Source organism: Epinephelus lanceolatus, chromosome 16 (genome assembly GCF_041903045.1).
Source record: "Epinephelus lanceolatus isolate andai-2023 chromosome 16, ASM4190304v1, whole genome shotgun sequence".
In the NCBI taxonomy this organism is placed as follows: Eukaryota; Metazoa; Chordata; class Actinopteri; order Perciformes; family Serranidae; genus Epinephelus; species Epinephelus lanceolatus.
The window spans coordinates 37960917-37988132 of record NC_135749.1 but is presented as its reverse complement, the minus strand read 5'-3'; the positions used below and the strand labels follow the sequence as shown (position 1 = coordinate 37988132).

The 27216-nt window shown below is 44.6% G+C and overlaps 2 protein-coding genes across 9 annotated transcripts in view; both read left to right on the top strand.

Annotated features, from left to right (window-relative positions):
* LOC117263724 (BCL2/adenovirus E1B 19 kDa protein-interacting protein 2-like) overlaps positions 1–14725 on the top strand; it is a 45049-nt gene extending 30324 nt beyond the window's left edge. For 7 of the 8 annotated variants that reach the window (XM_078176068.1, XM_078176065.1, XM_078176069.1 and 4 more), the window contains 3 exons: positions 773–859; positions 1686–1784; positions 6395–7015. In XM_078176068.1, the coding sequence (XP_078032194.1) occupies positions 773–859; positions 1686–1784; positions 6395–6419 (211 nt within the window). In that variant the 3' untranslated portion in view covers positions 6420–7015. Of the gene's footprint in view, positions 1–772; positions 860–1685; positions 1785–6394; positions 7016–13574 lie in introns of those variants that run through there. The other variant, XM_078176066.1, reaches the window with a different exon arrangement.
* On the top strand, positions 9762–13566 carry LOC117263659 (uncharacterized). Its single transcript, XM_078175515.1, has 2 exons — positions 9762–11518; positions 12323–13566. The coding sequence occupies exons 1-2, from the start codon at positions 10448–10450 to the stop codon at positions 12917–12919; spliced, it is 1668 nt and encodes a 555-aa protein (XP_078031641.1). The 5' UTR covers positions 9762–10447; the 3' UTR covers positions 12920–13566.
* Positions 14726–27216: the final 12491 nt, after the last annotated feature.

The following is a 27216-nucleotide window of genomic DNA, read 5'->3' as shown; positions in this document are numbered from 1 at the left end:
CTGTCTTTCTTTCTTCCTTTCTTTTCTTCCCTCCTTCCTTTCCTTCTTTCCTTCCTTCTATCTTTTCTTTCTTTCTTTCTTTCTTTCTTTCTTTCTCTCTCTCTCTCCCCTGTCAGGTGTTGTTTCAGTCTCTGTCCAGTAGGGGGAGTTAGATCTTCACTGATTTTCCCCCCCCCTCCTCAGTTCTGACCGTAAAACATGATTCAAACATTTGGTCTCACAGTGTTACAAAATACAGAAATATGAACAAATGTGTGTCATCACATTTTTCTAATTTATTGAATTTAATGAAGATGTAAAAGAGCCTCAGTTTATCATCTACATAAAGTGAGCACAGTGATATCTGATGCCAGGCTGTGTTGACGTGTTGAAGCAAAATAAAGAGTTTTTTAGGACTGAGAGAACTACACAGGGCAGCAGAGGAGGAAGCACTTCATTCAAAATGCCACTTAAGTAAAAGTACAGATGTATCATCAGCTAATTAAAATACCAAAATAAAAGTACTCATTGTGCAGAATGTGTCTGTGTGATATCATTATGGAGTATTGATATGTTTTTTTATCACTAATGACTTAATGTAAAGAGAATTTTAATGCTGAAGTTTGTTGGAAGTAAATGGAGTCAATTATGTGTTTTTGTCTAATGTAAAAAGTAAGCATTGAATAAATGTAGTGGAAGTATAAAGTAAAGTACTCAGTTTGCAGTAATAAATCAGGTACTGTATGTGTGTGTGTGTGTGTGTGCGCGCGCACTTGTGTGTCTGTGTGTGCAGGTTGAGGAAGAATCTGAAGGGTTTCTACGTGGTTCATCCCACCTGGTACATCAAAGCCCTCATCACCATCATCAAACCCTTCATCAGGTCTGCTGACCCCTCTTCCATCTCCTCTTCCTCCTCTTCGTCGTTGTCGTCCTCCTCCTCCTCCTCAGTCAGTCTCTGTCAGCAGCCCAGTTGCTAGAATAAAATGTTGGCATTGTCTGTTACATTTGTACGTTCCTGTGTATCATATCAGTATTTCTAAACTGATGTAGTATATGAGCTGACTTCGTCATCAGGAGGTGGAGGGGATGGCGTATGGTGTCACACCTAAGAGAGACGCCTGCAAAGCTGCAGACCACTGTTCAACATCAACAAATGACAAAACCAGTTATTTTGTAGTGAAAGATCACTATGTTTCCAGCCAGACTCCACTCGTATAGCACTCTTCCTTTCTCTTGACCCCTCAAAGCGCTTACACACTACATGTCACATTCATCCGTTCACACACACACAGTCACACACTGCTGACCGAGACTACCATACGGGTTAACAGTAACCATTTACACGCAGTCATACACTAATGGAACAGCCATCAGGAGCAATTTGGGGTTCAGTATCCTGCCCCAAGCATACTTTGACATGCTGACAGGAGGAGCCGGGGATCGAACCGCCGATCTTCTGATTGGTGGACGACCTACTTTGACTCCTGAGCCACAGCTGCCCGTGATTGTGACCCCAAACTGGGAATTTAAGCCAAAACATGATCTTTTCCTAAACATGACCAGGTGGTTTTGTAGCTTTTGCAGAAACTTACGATACAGACATTTACTCTGACCACTGGGTGACAAATCAAACCAAACTAACGTTCTCACTTCTTCTTTTCCCGTGGTTATCAAAATCCCCCCCCCCTTTCCCTCCTCCTCCTCAGCTCTAAGTTCAGCAGGAAGCTCCAGTTTGTCAACAGCCTCCAGGATCTCTCTCACTTTATCCCCACTGAGCACGTGCAGATCCCAGATTGTGTCACACAGTAAGTGTATAGATCTAAAAGTACAGTTCATCACCCAAACAGTCACAACAAAGGGAGAGAAAACAAGGTGATCCAAGTATAAAACAGAAGAGGAAGAATTTAAAACACATGTAACACACAAATCAATAATAAGAAACTGACTCACTATTGTTTCTTTGAATTTCTTTACACTAAAATGAGAAATGGATGTTTATGAAATGGTAAAGTTGAATCATCAGAGATTTGTTTCCTTGAGGAATATTATCCTGTTTAATTCAGAAATTTTCCCAGACATAAAACTATCCAAATCTGTTACTGATAACCCTTTGAAATAATCAATTTTTTTTTTTTTTTTAATTTTCATGGAACACTAGGTGAAAAAGTGTTTTTTGGTCGGTCACAATTGTGACTGGTGGGACGATGTGTTGTATCTACCATTTATTGACTGAATTATCATAATCTCCTATGCAGTCATCAAAATTCTGATATATCCCAGCTCAGTTATTGACACATTTACAACTCTGTCACTGGCCATCCCCAACATCCATCCATCTATCCATTTTCAACCACTTATCCGGTACCAGGTCGCGGGGTCAGCAGGCTGAGCAAAGCATCCCAGACATCCCTCTCCCCGGCAACGCTTTCCAGCTCTTTCTGGGGGACCCCAAGGCGTTCCCAGGCCAGACAAGATATGTAATCCCTCCAGCGTGTTCTGGGTCTGCCCTGGGGCCTCCTACCAGTGGGACGTGCCCGGGACACCTTGAGCGGGAGGCGCCCAGGAGGCACCCTAGTCATATGTCCGAACCACCTCAACTGACCCCTTTCGATGCAAAGGAGCAGCGGCTCTACTCCGAGCTCCCTCCGGATGTCTGAGCTCCTTACCCTATCTCTAAGGCTGAGCCCAGCCACCCCACGGAGGAAACTCATTTCCACTGCTTGTATCTGCGATCTCATTCTTTCGGTCACTACCGAGAGTTCATGACCATAGGTGAGGGTTGGGACGTAGATGGACCAGTAAACCGAAAGCTTTACTTTCCGACTCAGCTCCCTCTTCACCACGATGGACTGGCGCAGCGCCCGCATCACTGCAGAAGCCGCACCGGTCCATCTCACACTTCATTCTACCCTCACTCGTGAACAAGACCCCAAGATACTTGAACTCCTTCACTTGAGGCAGTAACTCTCCCCCAACCCGGAGAGGGCAATCCATCGGTTTCCGACAGAGAACCATGGCCTCAGACTTGGAGGTGCTGACTCTCATCCCAACTGCTTCACACTTGGCTGCAAAACGCCCCAGTGCATGCTGGAGGTCACGATGTGATGGAACCAACAGAACCACATCATCTGCGAAAAGCAGAGATGCAAGTCTGAGGTCCCCAAACCGGACCCCTTCCTCCCCCTGGCTGCACCTCGAAATCCTGTCCATGAGGTCACAAACAGGATTGGTGACAAGGGACAACCTTGGCGGAGGCCAACACCCACCGGGAACGTATTCGACTGTACACCAAGTACGTGGACACAGCTCTCACTTTGGTCATACAGGGATTGGATGGCTCGTAGTAGCGAGCCTGGTACCCCGTACTCCCGTAGTACCCCCCACAAGACCCCCCGAGGGACGCGGTTGTAAAGAAGAGCTAGTCCACTGTTCCACGGCCAGGACGGAATCCGCATTGCTCCTCCTGAATCTGAGATTCAACAATCGGTCGGAGCCTCCTTTCCAGCACCCTGGAGTAAACTTTACCCGGGAGGCTGAGCAGTGTGATACCCCGATAGTTGGAGCACACCTTCCGGTCCCCTTTTTTGAAGATGGGGACCACCACCCCGGTCTGCCACTCTGCAGGCACTGTACCCGACCTCCACGGGGCACTGAAAAGGCGTGTCAGCCAAGACAGCCCAACAGTGCCCAGAGCCTTCAGCATCTCAGGGCGAATCTCATCTACTGGGGAGCTTTTTAACTACCTCAGCAACTTCTGCCAGGGATATGGGCGAGAGTTCCCTGAGTCTTCAGGCTCTGCCTCGTTTACAGTGGACGTGATGGCCGGGTTCAGGAGGTCCTCAAAGTGCTCCTTCCACCGCCTGACGATGTCCCCAGTTCGGGTCAGCAGTTCTCCCTCTCTGCTGAGCACAGCCTGAGACAAGCCCTGCTTTCCCTTCCTGAGTCGGTTAACACTCTGCCAGAACTTCCTTGAGGCCAACTGAAAGTCCTTCTCCATAGCCTCCCCGAACTCCTCCCACACCTGGGTTTTTGCTTCAGCGACCGCCACAGCTGCAGCCCTTCTGGCCAACCGGTACCTGTCTGCTGCTTCAGGAGACCCCTGGGCCAGCCAGACCCAAAAGGCCTCCTTCTTCAGCCTGATGGTTCTTCGGTTGCCGCCCCGACAAGCACCGACAACCTTCTGACCACAGCTCCTAGCAGCCGCCTCCACAATAGAGACTTTGAGCATGGCCCACTCAGACTCCATGTCCCCAACCTCCTCCGGGATGCATGAGAAATTCTCCCGGAGGTGGGAGTTGAAGACCCCACGGACAGGGTCCTCAGCCAGACGTTCCCAATTCACCCTCACTACACATTTGGGTTTACCAGATCTGTCCGGCAGCCTTCCCCGCCATCTGATCCAACTCACCACCAGGTGGTGATCAGTTGACAGCTCTGCTCCTCTCTTCACCTGAATGTCCAAGACACACGGCCGCAGATCTGCTGATACGACCACAAGATCGATCATTGATCTTTGGCCTAGGGTGTTCTGGTACCAGGTACACTTATGAACCTCCCTGGGCTCAAACATGGTGTTCGTTATGGCCAGTCCATGACTCGCACAGAAGTCCAGTAACAAAGCACCACTCGGGTTCAGAACAGGCAGGCCGTTCCTCCCAATCACCCCCCTCCAGGTTTCTCCGTCATTGCCCACGTGAGCGTTGAAGTCCCTCAGGAAAACTATGGAGTCCCCAGCCGGCACCCCTGGCAGGACGCCCCCAAGAGACTCCAAGAAGGCCGGGTACTCCACACTGCCATTCGGTGCATAAGCACAAACAACAGTCAGAGACCCTCTCTTTGCAACCCGCGGTCGCATCGAGATGACCTTCTCGTTCTCCGGGGAGAACCCCAACACGGCGGCACTTAGCCAGGGGCTTGTGAGTATACCCACACCCACCCGGCACCTCTCACCCTGAGCAATTCTGGAAAAAGCGAGAGTCCAGCCCCTCTCCAGGAGTTTGGTTCCAGAACCAGTGCTGTGCATGAAGGTGAGCCCAACTATATCTAGTCGGTACCACTCCACCTCCCGCACGAGCTCTGGCTCCTTCCCCACCAGAGAGGTGACATTCCACGCTCCAAAAGCCAGTCTGCGACGCCAGGGATTGGCACGCCAGGGGCCCCGCCCCTGCCTGCCGCCCGGTACACAATGCACCCGACCCCGATTGCTGTCCCTGCGGGTGGTGGGTGACGGCTCCATGTTGTCTCTTCGGGCTGAGCCCGAATGGGCCCCATGACCTAAGGTCCGGCCACCAGATGCTTGCTGGTGAGCTCTCCTCCCGGGTCTGGCTCCAGGAGGAGGCCCCGGTGTCCCCGTACCGGGCGAGGTTTCATCGAGGTCTTTGAATCGCTCTTAGTCTGGTCCCTCCCCCGGGACCACTTTGATGGTCAGATTTAGAACCAGCTGGAGGGGGAGGTCATGGGTTATAATCACTGATAAAGTTGTTCCTGTCGTGATCTGTTTCAACATATGAATTTAAAAGCCTGACTGGCAAATAACCTGTCTCCCCCTCATAGTCTATATCTGACCCATCGCTGTCACAATCACTGAGGCCGCATTTTTTTTATTTTGAGGGACAACTGTTAGGTTGTACACATGGTCTGGGCCATCACCAAGATCCCACATATCCAAAACTTCGCTCAGAGTGAACCTAAAAAAAGAAAAGAAGAGTAGGAGGTTAGGTAGAATAAGAATTATGTACGTGTATAAGAACATGTACATTTAGATGCACCGTCTTATCCCACCAGTCACTACTGTTGCCGTCAACATGTTCACTAATTCTGTGACCCCACTGAACAAAGTTGAGTAATTACAAATGCACATATCAGTACCAGATATCTTAAAGACAATGCATCCCAAAAAACCTTTCAATTAACCTTTTGTTTGGGAGCTTTGATGCAGCCATCCAGGTCTCATGGTACAACCAGGAAGTAAACAGCTCTGGTCATGTGACAGTTTACACTAAACATGTGACACTGCACATATTTCAGATAGACCCTTTATTGTTTCAATATTCGCTGGAAATGCATTGATGCATCATTTGGTAACATTTTTAGAGCCTTATAACTGAAAACTTTTTTTTTCTTTTTTTTTTTTTTGCTATCATCATTGTAACTGATGGGATTAAATGGGTTAAGAAAACTGGAGTTTGATGAAAAGATCCAGCTGTTAAAAAGAATTATTGGAATGTTTTGTTTGGTTTGTAGTCTGATGAAAGGAACATATTGAAGAAAATGTCAAAGACTGTCATTTTATCAAGATATATTCAACCTGCTCAGAGGTTCGTTAATATGGTTAATTTCTAACTTTGATTTTTAAGAGAAAAAAAATCTTTTTATGCTGAAATGAACTTGATGATGTCATCTCTGCTCCCTGCAGGTATGACCGGAGTCTGACCAGGTGAAACTGAAAACGCCTGGATCCTATCTCCCTGTTCTGGGTCAGATATTTAATATGAAGCTGCCTCCTGTCGTCAGGTGGAGCTTCGATGTCACTGGGTGTTGCTGCTCCCTCTGTCTTTATTAAGTGTTAAACATTTCGAACTGTTTTTTAATAACTTTGTATCAGAACAAAACTTGAGCAAATATTATAATTTCTATTAAAATCTATGCAATCTAACGCAGTGTAATGAAACAACAGCATGAAGTGATGTCACAAGTATTATCGGGGCGAGCAAAGTCATGAAAAGTATTTTTTTATCTTGTGTGCATGAGATATGATCTTGTTTGCACAAGAAGTGAATTCTTTTTGTTTAAGATGGACCTAATATTTTGTAAGATGAAAGATATCTTCCCTTTTGTTTTTTTTCTTTAAAACTAGGTGGAGGTGGATTTTGTTACATTCCAACAGAGCAGAACCTTTTCCCCAGTTTCTGGTCTTTATGCTAAGCTAAGCTAACCATCTGTAGCTCCATATTTACTGTACAGGGAATATACTGTATATTTATATATGTTATATCACAGTGAGTGTTTTTCGCTTTAAGAAGTCTGTTGGATCAGAGCTGGTACCTGTGAACACCTTAATTGTGTGTGTGTGTGTGTGTGTGTGCGCGCGCACGCGCGAGGAAACACTGTGGTCATTTATAAAGAGCAGTGTGTGTGTGTGTGTGTGTGTGTGTGTCTGGCCAGTATGAACCAAGCGGCTGCTCAGGAAATGGAGGTTGACAGGAAGGAAGTGAGGTAGCTGCTGAGGAAACTCAATAAACAGGAACACAGGGTGTTTCTCAAAGTCAAAGAATTTTTTTTTTTTTAATTTAGAAATAGGGACATGCATATTAATGAACAAATACATGAGTATATGTAAATACGCCAGATTGTAGCCTTCGGCTAATTTCCATCTGTTATTCCTACAGGCAAGTTGATGTAAAAATGTAGTGAGCAGCAGTGACAAAAGACAGAGTTAAAATTCATAGCAACCACGTAGACACAATACAGAAGACACAAGAGGTGCACAATATACATTCGAAAATACATCAAGTGTAGCCCATGATAACAACAGAGGTGACCAGGGATATCATAATATTGCACATAAACCCTATTGCACATGACCCCAGGTCAATCCATCAACAATGTCAAAAGCATATACAGTACAAGACAAGACCAAAACATTCTGTGCAATAAAATACAGTGCAAAAAGGAGTTTGAGTAGGGGACTGTAAGTAATGTGTAGATGGAAGATGAGACTGCAGCAATGCAAAGTCCTGTTCATGATTCTTGTTATGCTGTATAGAAAAAATTGATATGAATGAGTAAGGTTATAAAGTGCTGCAGTGCTCATATAAACATTAATAGCTGTTGGTGTAATAAAATGAGTTAGATTAAAGTTACATTAAATTAGGGAGGAGGAGTCTGTCGGGGGTGTGTATGGAAAATGAGGTTGCAACAATGCAAAGACCTGTACAGAATTTTTGTTGGAGTTGTGCTGAGATGGATTGAAAAATGAGTTAAAGAAAGAATATATGTATATATATATATATATATATATATATATATATATATGTATATATATATATGTGTGTGTGCGTGTGTGTGTGTGTGCGTGTATATATATATATATATATATATATATATATATTTCTTTTTTCAGTGCTGCAATAGTCATACTAAAGTGCTAGTGTGCCCATATCATTGCACATGACCACAGAGCAATTTATACATTAAATTAAATTAACAGTGGTTACAGATCTGATTGGACTTGAGCCAGTCTTTTAAGTGCCTTTTAAAAATAGAAAAGGTAGAGCATTTCCTTATTGAGACTGGCAGACTATTCCAGGTTTTACTGCCCCTGACTGACAGAACAGTTTGTGAAAAGGAAGTGCGTCTAAATGGAATTTCACAGTCTCCTCTTGAGATTGCTTTAGAGCTGGTATTACATGGAGTTAATTGTTTAACTTAGGTTCAGGAGCAGGACCACGCCTCAACCTCTCCTCTAATCACCTGACTAACGTATATATACCAGCACAGCTCTACCACAGGCCTATCAGATCTCTTGAACATTGGCGACCCTACATATCTCAGCAAGTGTGTTTTTTCGTATACTCACCAAAGATGGATCATGTGCTGCAAGTCAACCTGTCCGGGTCCAACTCCGACGACTTGTACGACTCCCTGTTTGAGCCAGGTGATCCTCTGACTCCGTCTCAGCAGTCTGCCGGTAGCTGACACTCCCAGGGGAGCCGGCTGCGCTCTGTGGTCCCTTGGCCTCGCCGTGGTTCTCCGTTGGGCTCCATCAACGAGATCGCCCCGACTCCTAGTGGGTCTCAGGCCTCCTCTCCTCCATCCTTGCGGGTGGGAAATCGATGCCGCGTCCACAACCGTGGGAGCCAGCGGCGGTCTTCTCCTCCTCCTCCTTCCCGCAGCGGTGCAGCGACTACTCGACCTCGCTGCTCCCGCAGCGCTCCGTCGTGCTCCACTCAGCCATCTCCACCATCTCCACGTCCACAACAAGAGCCCGACATAAGAGATTGGACCATCGCCCGGCTCCAGCGGTTCCTGAGGGCAAAAAACATCCCCTTCCACCGCAGCGACAATAAGTCCAGGCTGTTCCAGCTCTATTCAGCCGCTGTCCGGGCCCCCGAGACCACAGCTCCTTCTCCCAAGCTGGCCACACTTCCGGGTTCCCTTCCGGGGCTTACTCCCGCCAGCGTCACCGTCTGTGACGTCACGGTGCCTCCACCACTCCAGCTGGAGCAGCCTCTCTCATTCATTCCCCCAGCCAGGGGTCAGGTCGTATCACCCCTTGTGCCTGCTCCCTCTGATGCAGATATGTCACACGCTATATCTGCCTTCTTCTCCTCCCTGTCTCGCAGGCCTCCACTCTCACCCCGTGCACACACATCCTCCATCCCCACATCCCTTTCCTCTACCCTTCATTCCAACTATCCTGTTCTGGCTGGCATCGCAGCCCAGGAGCCCCGTCCTGCAGTACAAGGGGCTCCTCCGGCAGGTGTTTCACTGCCTTCCACTCTCTTTCCTACGTGTCTCTCCTTACCCCTTCCCTATCCCTCCCCACCCCCTCCCTTCCCCAACACCCTAATGTTTTTTCCTCTGCTGCCGTCTACACTCTGGCCACAGCCACACCACCGGCTCTGCCGGCCTCTGCCATCCACCGCCCCTCACGCGTCTCGCACTCACTGCGCCAGCAAATATTGTCCGGTAATTATGTAGACCTAGCCCAGCTCATTCAGCCATCCTTTTTTGACGGTAGTCAACCCAGGGAGCTGCAGACTGTCCTCGGTCCAGTTCTATTAGAGTAGTCATTGCCAGCCAGGTCTAAAGACTTAACTCCTGTTGAGTTTGCTCTAGCTTTCTCCCTCTTTCGCGACGTCATCTGTTCTGCTTATCCTTACTGACGATCAGAGCTGGACGACTATCTGTTCATCGTGTTGGACATGGCTTTGCGTTTCGGGGGGGCGGGATTTTATATCTACCATGTCCACTTTGTTGCACAAGCAGCCGGCCGGTTGCAGCAGCTAAATCAGGGGACGTACTGGGGGTCCTCGATTCTGAAATATACTGCCGCATTTTCGCAGCTCGTTCCTCCCTCTCCTGCGACTTATGCGGCACCCCTTCTCATCCGGCCTCTGCATGCACTATCATGGCTCCTCCACCGCACTCCCGCCCCACCACTCCACGCAATGCCCCAATCTTCGACCGTCTGTCTTCCGCTGCACCTCCTCCTCCTGTCATCCCCAGAGCCAAGGACGCACGTCCCACTGTCACCATGCCGGTGTCAAAGGGTGTCAACAAGCGAGGACGGCCGATCCTCTATCAGGGCGGCAGGATGGTGTGCAATAATTTCAATCAGTGGGGTTGCAACTCGTCCGGCTGCCGCCTCCTGCACGTCTGCTCCTTCTGCAGGGGCGCTCACGCCAGGACCACCTGCCCCCACAATCCCACCAACACAGCAGCATGACTAGAACGTCACCTCGGCATGCCCATCAAGGTACGTGCACTCACTGCTGCTGTCAGTGATCACCCTGATAAGCAGTTTGTCGATTTTCTCATCTCTGGCTTCACTCATGGTTTTCATCCGGGCATGGAGGTGCTTCCCGATTCTTCCCACACGTGTCACAATCTTCAATCCGCTCTCACTGAGCCTGACACTGTCGACACGTTACTGGCAAAAGAGGTCACTGAGGGATTTATGATAAGCCCTTTCGATCATCCTCCTTTCTCTGTATTCCGTATTAGTCCCATTGGTGTCGCCACACGCAAATACTCGGGGAAAAAGAGGCTGATCGTTGACCTGTCTTCCCCACACGGCTCCGACATCCCGAGCATCAACAGCCTTATTCCTAGCCCGGATTTCTCCATGCAGTACGCCACCATTGACCACGCCATGGCACTGATCCGTCTGGCGGGACATGGGGCATGGCTGTCTAAGGCTGATATCACCAGCGCATTCAAGGTCTTGCCCATTCACCCTGCCTTCTGGTGTTATTTTGGTGTCTGCTGGAAGGGGGCTTACTACTTCTCCGTGCGCCTCACTTTCGGCTGCAAGAGCAGTCCCAAAATTGCAAGAGCAGTCCCAAAATCTTTGACTCTGTCTGAGGCTCTATGCTGGATCCTCTCCAACAATTACAGGCTCCCCTACATGCTTCATCTCCTTGACGATTTTCTTGTCGTGACTCCTCCATCCTCACCTCCTTGCCACGGTCTCACTACACTTACGTCCGCATTTTCCGACCTCGGCGTCCCTCTGTCCGAAGAGAAAACTTCAGGACCTGGCACGTCCATCAAGTTTCTGGGCATCACTCTGAACTCACTGGCATTCCAGGCTTCACTGCCCTTGGAGAAAGTGCAGCGCATCTTGCTGCTCTTGTCTAATTATCTCCTGACAGACAGGTGCACCAAATGCCAGCTGCTCGCTCTCCTCGGGCACCTCAATTATGCCATCCGCATAATTCCACAGGCAAAATCTTTTCTTTCTCAACTGCTGACCAAAGCTGCATCCATTCCAGTGGCGATTGCTCTAAGACTGCAAGGGAAGCTCAGCTTACCCTAAAATGTCAAAAAATAAGTGGTCAAATATGTACTGTTGTGTTTACATTTCATTGACTAAATATGTGCTAGAATGCATTCAACTTTTGTTCAGAATCAGCTACTTATCACAGGTCACTGACGCGACTTTCTTCTCATTCATTCCCATAGCGTCACAGTGCATTAAACAGTGGAAGCTCAGCGTCCAAAGACTTCACTGGGGAAGCATAGAGTGGGTTGTTCCACTGCAGCGAAACTAGACAGTCATTGGATAAATGCTCGGTTTTGTCCCGCCCATCGGATGCTCAGCGTCTCGGGGGGTCTATGGGGCAGTGGGCTGGCCTCGGCTGGCCTGGACGCTGGGCTTCTGCATGATGATTGGATGATTTGTCTGAGGCTGAATCCCTTTTTGATTGACAGCGAAATGAGCGAATCAGCGATCTTGAAATATAAACCACCACCGGAGCATTTTTCAAGTTTCATTCCGTTGTTCCGAGTTGATCTGGAGACTTTTCCAATCCTCTTAGTGACTTTTTCTTTGTTAAAAACGACTAGCGACAAATCTAGCATGTTTTTCTGGTGTTATTGGAGACTGTACTCATGTTTGGAGACTCTGACTTCTGTCGCTCTGCAGTTACTGTCCCCATCGAGCAGCGGGTGCTGCTGTGAGCCGCTCCACTGTCCCAAAGCACTCACAGGCGGTCGCACTAGCCCTGCGCAGCAGCCCCAGAGAGTAGAATTTACGTATAAATAAACAGACACATTTTATGATGTAGACTGAAAATGAGCTTCCCCTCCTTGAAAGACCAGCAGCCGCCACTGATCCATTCCCTCTCTCCACGACCACGTGGTTCTGGACGACACTTGTAAAATGGAAATGCGCATGTGGCAGCAATTTCTGTCATCCTGGAACGGCATCTCATTCTTCTACGATGACTTCATCACTCATCCCAAGGACATTCAACTCTACACGGACGCGGCTCCCTCTGTAGGTTTCGGTGGGTATTACGGGGAGAGGTGGTTTGCTGCCGCTTGGCCCTCCGAGTTCGAGTCCCTTGACGCAGAGTCACGCTCTCCCTCGTCTGCTCTGTACGAGCTGTATCCTGTGATCATCGCCACTCTAATTTGGGGGCACGAATGGTCTAAAAAATGCATCAGTATTCACAATGACAACACAGCAGTAGTAGATATAATCAATAAAGGCCGTTCCCATTCCCCAGCCATCATGGTATTCACCCGCAGACTCACTCTCATCTCCGCTCAGCATCAATTCATCCTCCGTGCGTTTCACATTCCCGGTCACCACAACGCCATCGCTGACTCACTCTCCCGTTTCTCCTTCCAGAAATTCAGATGCTTGGCTCCAGACTCGGATGTCCATCCCACACCAATCCCACCGTTTTCAGAGACCATATTCAATTAAATCCTCATCTGGCAAATCTCACAGAATTTCATCAGATCACTACTCTTGCCATTCATTACGCATCGGCGCTGCCTCCTCAGCCGCCAGATCAGGAATTTCAGACCAAGTCGTACAGGTCCTCGGCTGCTGGTCTTCACAAGCATATCAAACCTACATCCACAATAACCTCAATGATCTCCGTCACACGACAGACTAAGCCTCACTTAACCAGACTCTTTTGGGGGCTTTCTAACAGCACGGGCTCATCAGAAAACGAGACGGAACCCCCACACTGAGTGTCACCGCCCACATCTACACCTCACCCAGTCCGACCCTCAGATGGCGTCATCTCCATCCCGTTCATTCATCTGCAAATCTGCACTCCCCCATTCATCACCACCCCATTCATAACCATTTCTCTGACAATCACATCTTTATTAAATCTTTAACCTGCATATCGTTGTGGCCTGGTCCTTGCTAGTGAAATGGAGTTAATTGTTTAACTTAGGTTCAGGAGCAGAACCACGCCTCAACCACTCCTCTAATCACCTGCCTAACATATATATACCAGCACAGCTCTACCACAGGCCTGTCAGATCTCTCGAACCCACCCTCCCTCCCCTTCTGTTCCTCTCTCTTGTCAATCTGCTGTGTACCTCTCCTCATCTCATTCTAGGCATCGACTGGGGGGCTTCCTAACAGCACGGGCTCATCAGAACACGAGACGGAGCCCCCACACTGAGTCTCTCCGCCCACATCTACACCTCACCCAGTCCGACCCTCAGATGACATCATCTCCATCCCGTTCATTCATCTGCAAATCTGCACTCCCCCATTCATCACCACCCCATTCATAACCATTTCTCTGACAATTACGTCTTCAAGTCCATTCAAGATCAGAACATGCAAGTTTAAAAGTGGTGAAACTGTCGAAGCTTAGAAGATTGTGGCGTACTAAGATGTCGCAGTGATGGTAGGAGAGTGGTTTTCTATCAAAAAATTTTAGAGTTTTTTTATAGAGAGATTCAATAGATCTGAATATTGTTTTTCCTGTGAGTGACCAATTGAAGCAGTACTAATCTTCAAACGACCAAATTTGAAGGATGCTACGTCATCAACCCCCACCAAAGGACTGTTCCAATGTCAACGATCCTTCCAAATTTCACAGAGGACTGAGTCCTTCTTTCAGAGAAATTTTAAGGATGCGTGTGTGGATCATCAGCAGGTATTAAATCCCCACAATGCTTTGCACACAATATGCTGGAAATGAAGGGCTTCTTCAATGAAACCTGCCCTAGTGGAGCTTGGCAGGATTTAGATAGATATGTCAGTTATTTGGATTAATGTCTCCAGGAGTTTTTATAATACAAGCATGACACCTCATAATTTACACCTCATAATGTATGAAGAATTAGATTTTTAAAATAACGTGATTTAGATTAAACATATAAGTTTGTAAATTAATCATTTACAGCAGAGATGGAGCGCTAAGTGTCCAGCCCCTCACTATTCACATGATAACAACATGATAATTGTTCTCATTCTTTTGGTTTCAATTTGTGCATTTTTTAGGGGGAATTGTGGTGAGAATGGCCACAGAAATCACATTAGAAAAAAACTTGTTTGTTTTTAGGTGAACATATTTGGGAGGATTACGCGGCAGTAACATGTACAGTTAGTGCAGTCAGCTGTTTCAGAGCAGCGTGGCTCATCAGATCAGGTCTGCTATTCATATTACTGTAGTACACATAAAATATGGACCACTTTCAAATGACAAAGTGATTCTGTTTATGAGTCTGTGTATATACTGTAAATGACTGAACTTTTTTCAGCTGCTGTCTTTACTTCAATACTCTCCTTACTCTTAAATATGATCCAGAAATGTATTCACCCTAAAAGTCACGTGACTCTGAGAAAACTGCTCCATTTGTTTAAAATTGTACAACATTAGAGAGTGGCCAAATTATCACAGTACCCCAAAACACCCTCAGTCTGCTAAGGGTTAAAGACGATCACCTGGGGACACTTGTTAGCCTGTTCCAATGTGTCTCTTGCCTTTGGAGGATCCTTGACTTTGAGAAATACCCACAGACCAGAATGTGTGTGGTAGTGTGTGTGTGTGTGTGTGTGTGTGTGTGTGTGTGTGTGTGTGTTCCAGTCAAGACCAGAGAAGTGTGAGACCCACACTGCAGGTCACACCTAGGATAAAGTGGAACATGCAGACGTTCCACGATCCACGTTCACATAAAAACACCTGGAAAACAAAAAAAGATTCCTCTTTATTTACCTCTTTTATTGCCAAACTGTATATAGCCTATGTGTGTGTGCATGCTGTGTTCACATGGAATCGGGCAGATGGTGGATGATGGACGGAGAAACTGTTTCTGGGTGGCACGGGAAAAACAAACAATTAGGTTGGCAGGACAGTAAAACAAAACTGTTACAATCACCAAGGTGAACCCAAAGGCAGAACACAGACTCAGAAAGAGAGTGGTAAAAACTGAGGGTTTTTTTGCCAGGATAATGAATGTGGTCATAAGGAAAAATACAGGGGATGGAAGCTGATGGCAGGGAAACAAAACAAGGTTGGAGGGGTGTGGGTGACTGGGAGCGTGGCAGAAGGTCAAACTGGCCGGCAGATAGGTAGGCGGTGATCCTATGATGGAGGAAAACACAAGGTAAGTATTCATGAAAAAATACACCAGGAAAATCTAAGCTGAATTCACAATTCAACTGAGGCCTGAAGCATGACTGTACCACAGTGGTAGACACAACGATCTGGCAAGGACTGAAGAGGAGAGCCGGTGTTTTATACTGCAGGGTTGATTACTGTATGGTTCTGGAAGGATCCTCAAATGACCAACTTTGAAGGATGCTACGTCAGCAACCCCCGCTGAAGGACTGTTCCAATGTCAAGGATCCTTCCTGATTTCACCAAGGACTGAGTCCGTCTTTCAGAAGGATCCACATGTCGATCCTCAGCTGGTAAAAACTCCCACATGCTTTGCACACAATTTGCTGGAGGTGAAGGCGAGGCCTCTTCAATGAAACCTGCGCCAGCGGAGCTCAGCAGGATTTTGATAGATATGTCATTTATTTGGAATTATGTCTCCACGAGTTTTTATCATCCAAGTGTGAAAAAAAAAAAAGACAAAAACCTCATAATTTACACTTTCCAATGTGTCCACTGCCAAGTAATGAGATTTTTAAAATAACGTGATTTACAGCAGAGATCGAGCGCTAAAAGGGGATTTATGGTTGTGCGTAGACCCTATATATGCACTTCGCCTATGCCGTTGTGAATATTTCTACTTCTGTGGTGGTGTGTCCGTGTCACTCTGCAGTTACACCTCCAAAACACAAGTCAGTGGCAGAGGTTTCTGTGAAGTGCTGTAAAATTTATTTGATTAAAAACACACATTAAACACACATTAAACATGGCTTAATAGGGATGACTTTAAACACAAGTACTCAAATCAGCTTCACAACTCCCAGCATTCACAGACAAACACTTTTCCCCACAAATACAACATGCTAACGTTATTAGAACAAGTCTATGGCATTTTACATTGTATAAATTAGCCTAGCAGCTAGTGATCTTTTCCTCTTCTCATATAAAACCAGGGACAACGGCAATATTTAACAAAGGTACGGCACACAATTTGGCTCCATTACAATTCACAAAGTTCACTGACAGAACAAATGTCATGTACTAAACATGTTTTTAAACAAATACAACATGCTAATGTTATTAGCACAAGCCTATGGTATTTTACATTGTATTGATCAGCCTAGCGGCCAGCAGTCTTTTCCTCTTCTCATATAAAACCAAGGACAACAGTAACAATTTAACAAAGGTAACGGCACACAATTTGGCTCCATTACAACTCACAAGGTTCACTGACAAAACAACTTTCACACTACATGTTTTTCAAACAAATACAACATGCTAACATTATCAGCACAAGCCTATGGCATTTAACATCGTATAACTTAGCCTAGCGCCAAGCGGAGATTTCCTCTTCTCATATGAAACCTAGATAAACCCCTAAGTATAAATCCCTGAAGGATAAATCACACACAACTTAAAATGCTATTTTAGTGGAGGCTTTACTGTCTTAACAATTTATTGTTTTTTATCTGTGAACTAAAAGTAAATACAAGCTCCCTTTCCACTGAGGGAAATGGTGTCAGTATACAGCGACAGACAGGAGGTCTGCATCATGGCGACGCGTAGTTACAGTTCTGGGGAGGTGCACGTCAGGCTACGGCATAGGCTCTACGTCGACGTGGAGCCTACGGCATCGATTCAACACAGGTGTTGGTGGCTGGCGTGGACGTGGAAGAGTCTGATTAATAATTCCACTAACCAAAATGAAATAAGCAAATCACACTGCTGAAAAAAATCAAAAAAATTTGGTTCGGGTTCAGCCCACTTCACATGTTGCTGTGTTGAGGATTGTAATGCCGGAATTCCACTGGATGCGTGTCCGTTGCAGAACGGCTGCGCTGGTTATCCACTGCGTGCTCCGCCGTCCGTCAACACCCACCGGCTGCCTTTGCTGTGCGGAGCGCTGCAGCTCTGCCGGACGGCGGGAGTCACGAGGACCCACGAGGACCCACGAGATCTTGCAAATTCACACATAATCGCGCAATATAACAAGAACCACAAAACCAGAGGAGTAGTAGGAAGACATCTCGGTGCACCTCCATGACTGACATCTCCTCGTCCGTGGTGTCAACGGGGTGAAATGACGTCTGAAAACCTCTGACCTATTGACTTCGGGCCTGCCTCCGCCCATTATGACGTTTTCAAGGTGTAGTGCAGGGAAATATGATCCGCCGTGAACACTGTATTTTATTTTGAAAATTAACCGGATGTTTTATTTTGTTTCTGTGCACGACTTCCTGCCCCGCATGATCTGCTCCATGCTGAATTGGGGAGCGTATCTATGTTTCCAGGGTTCTATGTTTCCCGGGTTCTATGTTCCCCACTTAACCCTGCAAAAAAGGTTCTATGTTCCCCGCTTACACAAAAAAGATTCTATGTTTCCCGGGTTCTATGTTGCCCGCTCAACCAAGCAGGAAACATAGAACCCTTTTTGTATAAGCGGGAAACATAGAACCCTTTTTGTATAAGCGGGAAACATAGAACCCTTTTTGTATAAGCGGGTAACATAGAACCCTTTTTGTATAAGCGGGAAACATAGAACCCTTTTTGTATAAGCGGGGAACATAGAAGCTTTTTTGTATAAGCGGGAAACATAGAACCCTTTTTGTATAAGCGGGAAACATAGAACCCTTTTTGTATAAGCGGGTAACATAGAACCCTTTTGGATAAGCGGGAAACATAGAACCCTTTTTGTATAAGCGGGAAACATAGAACCCTTTTTGTATAAGCAGGGAACATAGAAGCTTTTTTGCAGGGTTAAGTGGGGAACATAGAACCCGGGAAACATAGAACCCTGGAAACATAGGGATGACCTCCTGAATTGCTGCGCTTTTGCTCTAGCGTCCGGCAAAAATAGAAGTCCTGCGTATCTGTTGCGGAGGGCTCCGGAGCGCCGCAGCTGTGATGGAGCCGGAACGCAGCACAGCTGCAGCCGGTGGAAGCACGATGCAGCCCACACGCATCTGGTGGAATTTGGGGGCAAAGGCGCAGTCGTTCAAACAATATAAGTCATCACGTTATAAGGTGAAACATTTCACCGTATAACACGATAAATAGTATATTGTTATGTTATTATATGAATAATAATATAACTCAGGGGCGATTCTAGGATCAGAGGTTTAGGGGTGCTGAGGACCCAGAGAGCTGCCCAGCCAGGCAAGATAAATTTCACTGTTTTGTACATTTTAACGCAATTTCATTCCCACATTTGTGAAAGAAAAGCACAACACTTTTTGGGAAAGTCTGTGACTAAACCATCAAATCTGATAAAGGTTATTTAAATGCTGAGCCACAGCAAAAGAGGAATGGATTGGAATGATAAAAGAAACATATCGTAACAGCAGCTCCTCAACATACACATAAACAGTATGTATGTTTCTGGAGTAAACCAGCCCCCTATAGTGAGTACCAAAAATACAAAAATGGACCTTGGAATTATTTTTTGGACTTTTATTTGAAATGCAATGCACAACATGTAACATTAACACATTAACAGTAATTGACTTTTTGAATGTTTGTCTCTGCCTTTTTCCTTCTTGTCTGTATTATATAATACAAATACATAAATAAAAATACACTTCAAAAAAGAAAAGTGCTTGAAATCTACAAAATAATAATAATAAAATAATAAAAGAGAGGCAACCCTGCCTATGGTACAATGTATGTGCACACACACGCACACACACACACACACAATAGGACTTATAATGTTAATGGGCATCCAGTCAGTTAGCTAGTCAGTAGCACCCTGGCGTTAATATTAACACATGCACATGACACAACAGCTAGCTTCTCTCATTCCAATTCAAACAGAGGACAGTGGCACTGACCACCTGTAACGTTTCCTAGCTAGAAAAAAAACGTCAGCTAACTCCTACCTAACAACATAAACAGTGACCTACGATTAAATGCAGCAAAAATGAGGACTGGTAATGATAATAATGTGTTGGTATTGAGTGGTAGAAGTTAAGAAATGTGCCACATATCCTGGTTTAAGCCAGGTACTTAGACCACTACTGCATATCACCAACTTTGGAAGGCAGCACATTGCTCTGTGCAGATAGAGCGCTCAGAGCCCGAGTCAGGGAAAGGTGGGAGGGATGGGGTGGATCAAACCATTTTTGAGGCATTTTCACGCTGAAAATAACATCAACATTTTGCTACATTTAGCTTCAAACAATGTTTAAAAAAGTGTTGTGAATTTTTTAACGTCACCTTTTACCACATTTACAGCAATATTTGTTATATTAAATAGTTAAACCTAAATATTAAATGTGGCACCTAAATGTTAAATCTAAACATTAAATCTAAATCTAAATGTTAAATCAAAATATTAAATCTAAATCTAAATCTAAATGTTAAATCTAAATGCTAAATCTAAATCTAAATGCTAAATCTAAATCTAAATGTTAAATCTAAATGCTAAATAGAAATCTAAATATTAAATCTAAATCTAAATCTAAATGTTAAATCTAAATGCTGAATTTAAATCTAAATGTTAAATGTTAAATCTAAATGTTCTGGGTGAAACTAAATATTTAGCTAATATGCAGATTCACACTGCTGGCCACCTGAAGTACCAAAATAAAAGCTTGAGATGGTCAGACTGTGTTTATAGAATCAAATAACGAATTAAAACCAACTTATCGGGGGAAATGGACACTTGAACATACATTAGTGTGATAATAACTACCTAAAATAACAAGAAACATGTTTGGAGAAATTTTATTTGACGTGTACTTTGAGTTGTTAGCGTCCCTTCGGAGGGACTAACAACCTAAGCTAAGCTAACAACCGTTAGCTGTTAGCCCCGTTAGCGGTGTCTGTAATGACTCATTAACTCTTAAACGGTCCGTGAAAAAAATATTTTTTCCAGTGGATATCTTAGTTACATTATGATTGAGCTAGCAAAGCAGTTTTGTGTTGCGATGTGTGGTGTTTATTCAGTTTTGGGAAATCACGATGTCTAGAAAGCATCAGTGGCCGCAGCAGCAGCAGCAGCAGCAGCAGCAGCAAAGCTAACATCAGGATGTCATCTGTTAAAAGCCTCCCGTTGTCGGATACGACATGAAACTACTTCAGTTAGCTCAATCATGTTGTAACTAAGACATCCGCTGGAAAAAAAAAAATTTTTTTCACGGACCGTTTAGAGTTAGAGTCATTACAGACACCGCTAATGGGGCTAACAGCTAACGGTTAGCCCCACTAATCTACAATAACCATGTTAATTAATTTCAGAACGTGATAGTAATGTTTGTTCAATCATTGTGTTTACAGACATCATATTAGTCTAAACAGTGATATAGTGACATGAAAAATGTGAGATATTCATATATATATGTAGCTAAACTCTGCTGGTTTTCTACCCGGAAGTATTTGTAAACAACAAGGTGATTCCCTCCGAAGGGACCCTAACAACTCAAAGTACACATCAAATAAAATTTCTCCAAACATGTTTCTTGTTATTTTAGGTAGTTATTATCATGCTAATGTATGTTCAAGTGTCCATTTCCCCCAATAAGTTGGTTTTAATTCATTATTTGATTCTATAAACACAGTCTGACCATCTCGAGCTTTCATTTTGGTACTTCCGGTGACCAGCAGTGTGAATTTGCATATTAGCTAAATATTTAGTTTCACCCAGAACACTTAGATTTAACATTTAACATTTAGATTTAGATTTAGCATTTAGATTTAGATTTAACATTTATATTTATATTTATATTTATATTTATATTTAGCATTTAGATTTAACATTTAGATTTAGATTTAGATTTAATATTTTGATTTAGATTTAGATTTAATATTTTTGATTTAATATTTTAGATTTAACATTTAGGTGCCACATTTAATATTTAGATTTAACTATTTAATATATTTCTAAGTTAACAAATATTGCTGTAAATGTGGTAAAAGGTGACATTAGAAAAAACACTTTTTTAAACATTGTTTGAAGCTAAATGTGGCAAAATGTTGATGTTATTTTCAGCATGAGCCACTTTACAAACAGCACCTCATAGTAGCCTTCTTGAAATTTGGCCATTTGAGAACTCTTTCTTGACCTTGAAAAACACCTACAGAGAGACAGACAGGGGGACGAGAAACAGAGCATAAGCAAAAACACAGGGAAACTAGTGACAAGTACAGGGTCATGACAGAAACAGGCATGATTCATTGCAATGGAGATAGTGTATTTTTTTTAAACAAAAATGGGATAGAATAAAAATAATTTTGTTTTTACTACTTCATGTAATTTTTTTAGTATCCATCCATCCATCAGCAGGATGGCAGCAGGCCAAGCAAAGCATTCCAGACATCCTTCTCCCCAGCAACGCTTTCCAGCTCCTCCTGGGGGAAGAGATGAAAAGCAAAAGTGGCAAAAGGGGCGATTCTTGGGTCCCCTCCAAGAATTGCCACCTTAATGTGGTGGAGGGGTTTGTGTGTCCCTGTGATCCTGGGAGTTGTATTGTACAGGGCTAATACCCCCTGGTAGGGTCTCCCAAGGCAAAGTGGCCCCAGGGAAGGGGCCAGACTAAAGGTCTTTGCACAGTGAGTCTGTTTTTTCGTATGTGTTTTTTTAAATCTGTCATCCAAAAAAAACACATAATGCACAGAAACCTTGCACACTAGGCTCGTTTCCACTGAAGAAGTTCCTGGTACTATTTAGGGCAGGAACTACTACAGGAACATCCTCTCGCTCGGCCCTCTCAACTGCCGTGTCTCCACTGAGAGAGATCGGAGTAGGAGGGAGGTTCCTGTAAAGTTACTGGGCTCTGAATGTGACGTAATCGTTGTGCGACCATTTTGACCGGGCGACATAGGGGCGTAGGGACGCCGTTAGCCGTTAGCCATTAGCCATTAGCAGTGTCTGTAGGTAATAGGAAATTTTATTTGATGTGTACTTTGAGTTGTTAGTGTCCCTTTGGAGGGAATCACCTTGTTGTTTACAAATACTTCCGGGTAGAAAACCAGCAGAGTTTACATATATATGAATATCTCACATTTTTCATGTCACTATCACCGATTAGACTAATCTGATGTTGGTAAAGTCTGTAAACACAATGATTGAACAAACATTACTATCACGTTCTGAAATTAATAACATGGTTATCGTAGATTACTGGGGCTAACCGTTAGCTGTTAGCCCCGTTAGCGGTGTCTGTAATGACTCTAACTCAATAAACGGTCCGTGAAAAAAATATTTTTTCCAGCGGATGTCTTAGTTACAACATGATTGAGCTAACTGGAGTAGTTTCATGTCGTATCCGACAACGGGAGGCTTTTAACAGATGACGTCCTGATGTTAGCTTTGCTGCTGCTGTTAGCTGTCCCTGTCAGCTGCAGCCACTGATGCTTTCTAGACATCGTGATTTCCCAAAACTGAATAAACACCACACATCGCAACACAAAACTGCTTTGCTAGCTCAATCATAATGTAACTAAGATATCCACTGGAAAAAATATTTTTTTCACGGACCGTTTATTGAGTTAATGAGTTATTACAGACACCGCTAACAGCTAACGGTTAGCCCAGCTAATCTACGATAACCATGTTATTAATTACAAAACGTGCACACAGAAATAGTAATGTTTGTTCAATCATTGTGTTTATAGACTTTACAAACATCAGATTAGTCTAAACGGTGATATAGTGACGTGAAAAATGTGATATACAGTACAGGCCAAAAGTTTGGACACACCTTCTCATTCAATGCGTTTTCTTTATTTTCATGACTATTTACATTGTAGATTCTCACTGAAGGCATCAAAACTATGAATGAACACATGTGGAGTTATGTACTTAACAAAAAAAGGTGAAATAACTGAAAACATGTTTTATATTCTAGTTTCTTCAAAATAGCCACCCTTTGCTCTGATTACTGCTTTGCACACTCTTGGCATTCTCTCCATGAGCTTCAAGAGGTAGTCACCTGAAATGGTTTCCACTTCACAGGTGTGCCTTATCAGGGTTAATTAGTGGAATTTCTTGCTTTATCAATGGGGTTGGGACCATCAGTTGTGTTGTGCAGAAGTCAGGTTAATACACAGCTGACAGCCCTATTGGACAACTGTTAAAATTCATATTATGGCAAGAACCAATCAGCTAACTAAAGAAAAACGAGTGGCCATCATTACTTTAAGAAATGAAGGTCAGTCAGTCCGGAAAGTTGCAAAAACTTTAAATGTGTCCCCAAGTGGAGTCGCAAAAACCATCAAGCGCTACAACGAAACTGGCACACATGAGGACCGACCCAGGAAAGGAAGACCAAGAGTCACCTCTGCTTCTGAGGATAAGTTCATCCGAGTCACCAGCCTCAGAAATCGCAAGTTAACAGCAGCTCAGATCAGAGACCAGATGAATGCCACACAGAGTTCTGGCAGAACAACTCTAGAACAACTGTTAAGAGGAGACTGCGCGAATCAGGCCTTCATGGTCAAATAGCTGCTAGGAAACCACTGCTAAGGAGAGGCAACAAGCAGAAGAGAAGGGGCCAACAAGTGCTAAACACCTCGGGGAACTCCTTCAAGACTGTTGGAAAACCATTTCAGGTGAGTACCTCTTCAAGCCTATGGAGAGAATGCCAAGAGTGTGCAAAGCAGTAATCAGAGCAAAGGGTGGCTATTTTGAAGAAACTAGAATATAAAACATGTTTTCAGTTATTTCACCTTTTTTTGTTAAGTACATAACTCCACATGTGTTCATTCATAGTTTTGATGCCTTCAGTGAGAATCTACAATGTAAATAGTCATGAAAATAAAGAAAACGCATTGAATGAGAAGGTGTGTCCAAACTTTTGGCCTGTACTGTAGCTAAACTCTGCTGGTTTTCTACCTGGAAGTATTTGTAAACAAGGCGATTTCCTCTATAGTGAGTCGGTGACAGTTGAAAAATAACTCCCTTCCGGGGTTCCATTCCCCTGTCAGGAGTTATATTTCAACTGTCACCGGCTCACTATACATTATCCCTTACGGAAGGAGCTGAGGTGGTTGCTGTGTTTCTGGCGTGTCTCTTCGTTTACATGGCGGCGAAAGCTATATGAACGAGCTAACCCTCGTCTGTTGAGTTTTAAAAATGCCGGCTATTTTGACGCTTTCTGTTGACGTCACATCCCGCCTTGAGTCTATCCAATCAGCACCAAGTAAACCCCAAGCCCCAGCCAGGAGTTTCTCGGGGCCGTTCTGAGTACCTACTCCGAGGCAGGGACTTGTTTAGCCCCTATAAAAGTTCCGGAACTCTGTCCTTCAGGGGTGGTTCCTGTGGTGGAGACACGCACCAACGGCCCCGGCCCCGTAAAATTACCCCAAAGGTCGTGCGGTGGAAACGGGCCTACTGAGTCCAATGCATTTGTTTGTGCTATGTGTTGCAAAAACACAACATGAGACCAAATCAAAAGACACATTTCCTGATTTGCTCCACTGGAATTATTTCTCTGTCACCAGTCTGTCTCCCTGTGTCCTCCATTTAGCACCGCAGTTGCTCGAGGGGGCGGAGCTGTCCTCTGTCTCCGTCTCCACTAGTGATGGGCAAAGCAGTTCTTTAGATGTTACTGAAACACTAGAATCAGTTCATTAAAAAGATTTGTTCACTGAATCGTTCAGTGCTTGGCGGGAGGAGCCCTGACTGTGTACTGCGTAGTCCGACTCACTGAACTGATACACAGCTGAGCTGCTGCTGCGTCTGCCCTGCACTGGTGAGTCTAATTACTGGCCAGCCTAACGTTTTAAGTTTGTTTATCTGGAAACTAAGTCTGTTAAAACAATGGGGAGGTGTGTGATTGTGTGATTAGCTTGGAACGGTGTCTATGAAAGTGTATCACTGAGAAAAAATGATTTGAATCACTCAGGGATCGGGTTACATCGTTCACTGAGTAATTCGTTCACCGAGTGATTCGTCACGCGGTAGGCAGTCCCTCCCCTCCCTGCACCCTGGCTGCCTCGCGACTCGCGATTCATTGTTCGCACGGACCGAATCGGCAGTTCCACTCCTGGACCTGCATGCTCGCTGCTGAGCTCAACTGAACTGAGAAATGAACTAATCAGTTCCGGAAGTGATTCAGTTCAGTATGTTCACTCAACAGATTCGTTCTTTTGAACTATTCGTTCGCGAACGACACAACACACAATCTCTTTCTGTCTGTGTGTGGTCCACATCCTCCTCCTCTTCATCATCATCCACCTGAAATTTACTATCTGACCTGTTGAAGTGAGCTATCTGAGTTATGAAATGATTCTGTGCGCTCACCAGCGAGTGTCTGGTGGCCGGTCCTTGGACCATAGGGCCCGTCTGGGCTCAGCCCGAATGAATAACATGGAGCCCCCACCCTGTGAAGCCGCCACCTGCAGGGACTGGCATCGGTGTGGGGTGCATTGTGTGCCAGGCGGTAGGTAGGGGCGGGCATCTGGGCGTGCTGACTATCTTGTCCTGCTGCAGGATTTTTTGGTAAGTTCAAGTAATTGTCCAGATTGTTTTTTGCCTTGTGTTAAGGAGCTACGTAACTTCTGGTTGTAAATTCTGCCATGGAGGATAATAATAATAACCCTAATTTATATACTTGTATATCTTCATACAAGAAATGCAGCACAAAGCACTTTAAAATAAGGGCAGTATACTATATTAAAATAGACTGAACATAAAACAGAACTGATAAATAAAGTCATGGAGTGTTAAAACTATAAATGATAAAAATCAAGTAAGATTTTAAAAGAGCTGCAGCAGCGTGAAGCGTAAAAAGAAAGAATCCATCGTTTCATCTCATGTAGTGTGTCAAAGAAGACGACAACTGACGCCACGCCTGGGACGCCTCATGACGTTCCGACAGAAAGTCTAGCATGTTTGATTTTCTTTTTGTCGTTCACAACTGCTCCCGTCTCATCCGTCACTTTGACCAATTGGAACACAGAGTGATAAGCTGCCATAGACAAATGTATGACAAAAACACCACACCCGTTTAGATATTTCCTCTAGGGATGTTACCACACAGAGTAAAAAGGGAAAAATGATGGGGTGAAACAGCAGAGGCACTTTGTCAACCCGGCAAGTACTGCCATTAGCGTCAAGCTAGCAAACAATGTTATATCTTTATAATGGAGACAGACATAAAGTAAGAAAATTTAAAAAAATAGTGGCAGGTCTTTTACTCACCACAACTGCAGAGGCTACCAGCTTCATTTGAAACAGACTACATTATAAACGGGCTGTTATTTATTAATCCCTCTGTATTTTTATATTTTTAGTTTTAAACGCTCCCCTTTCACCTTGATAAAGTTATTGCATCATGCCGTCATTTCAAACTTAACACTTCCTGTACCTGTTTCAAATTAAAAGCCCCTTATAACTTCAGTCAAGAGAATCCCTTCATTTTCTGAAAAGGCTTCCATTGTGAAACATTTGCATAAACTTGTTGTGAAGGATTCAGTGACTTGCATGTTTTCGTACAGTACTTCAAATGTAGCTCCTGCCATCTGGCATCTGCCATCTTTTTAACATTTTGGCTGGCACATGAACAGCCACAGTAACTGAAAAAATAGTAATAATAATAACATCACACACATCGTGAAAGACGACTGGAGATGATTGATGTGGACTATCACGTAGTGTGTCATGTCTGTCGGCCAAGTCACGGCACGATTTATGACCCCACAATCG

Coding starts and splice junctions, on each gene's coding strand:
- LOC117263659 (XM_078175515.1), top strand. CDS start 10,448: ATGCCCATCAAGGTACGTGCACTCACTGCTGCTGTCAGTGATCACCCT. Junction 11,519..12,322: donor AAGGGAAGCTCAGCTTACCC/TAAAATGTCAAA, acceptor CGCCACTGATCC/ATTCCCTCTCTCCACGACCA.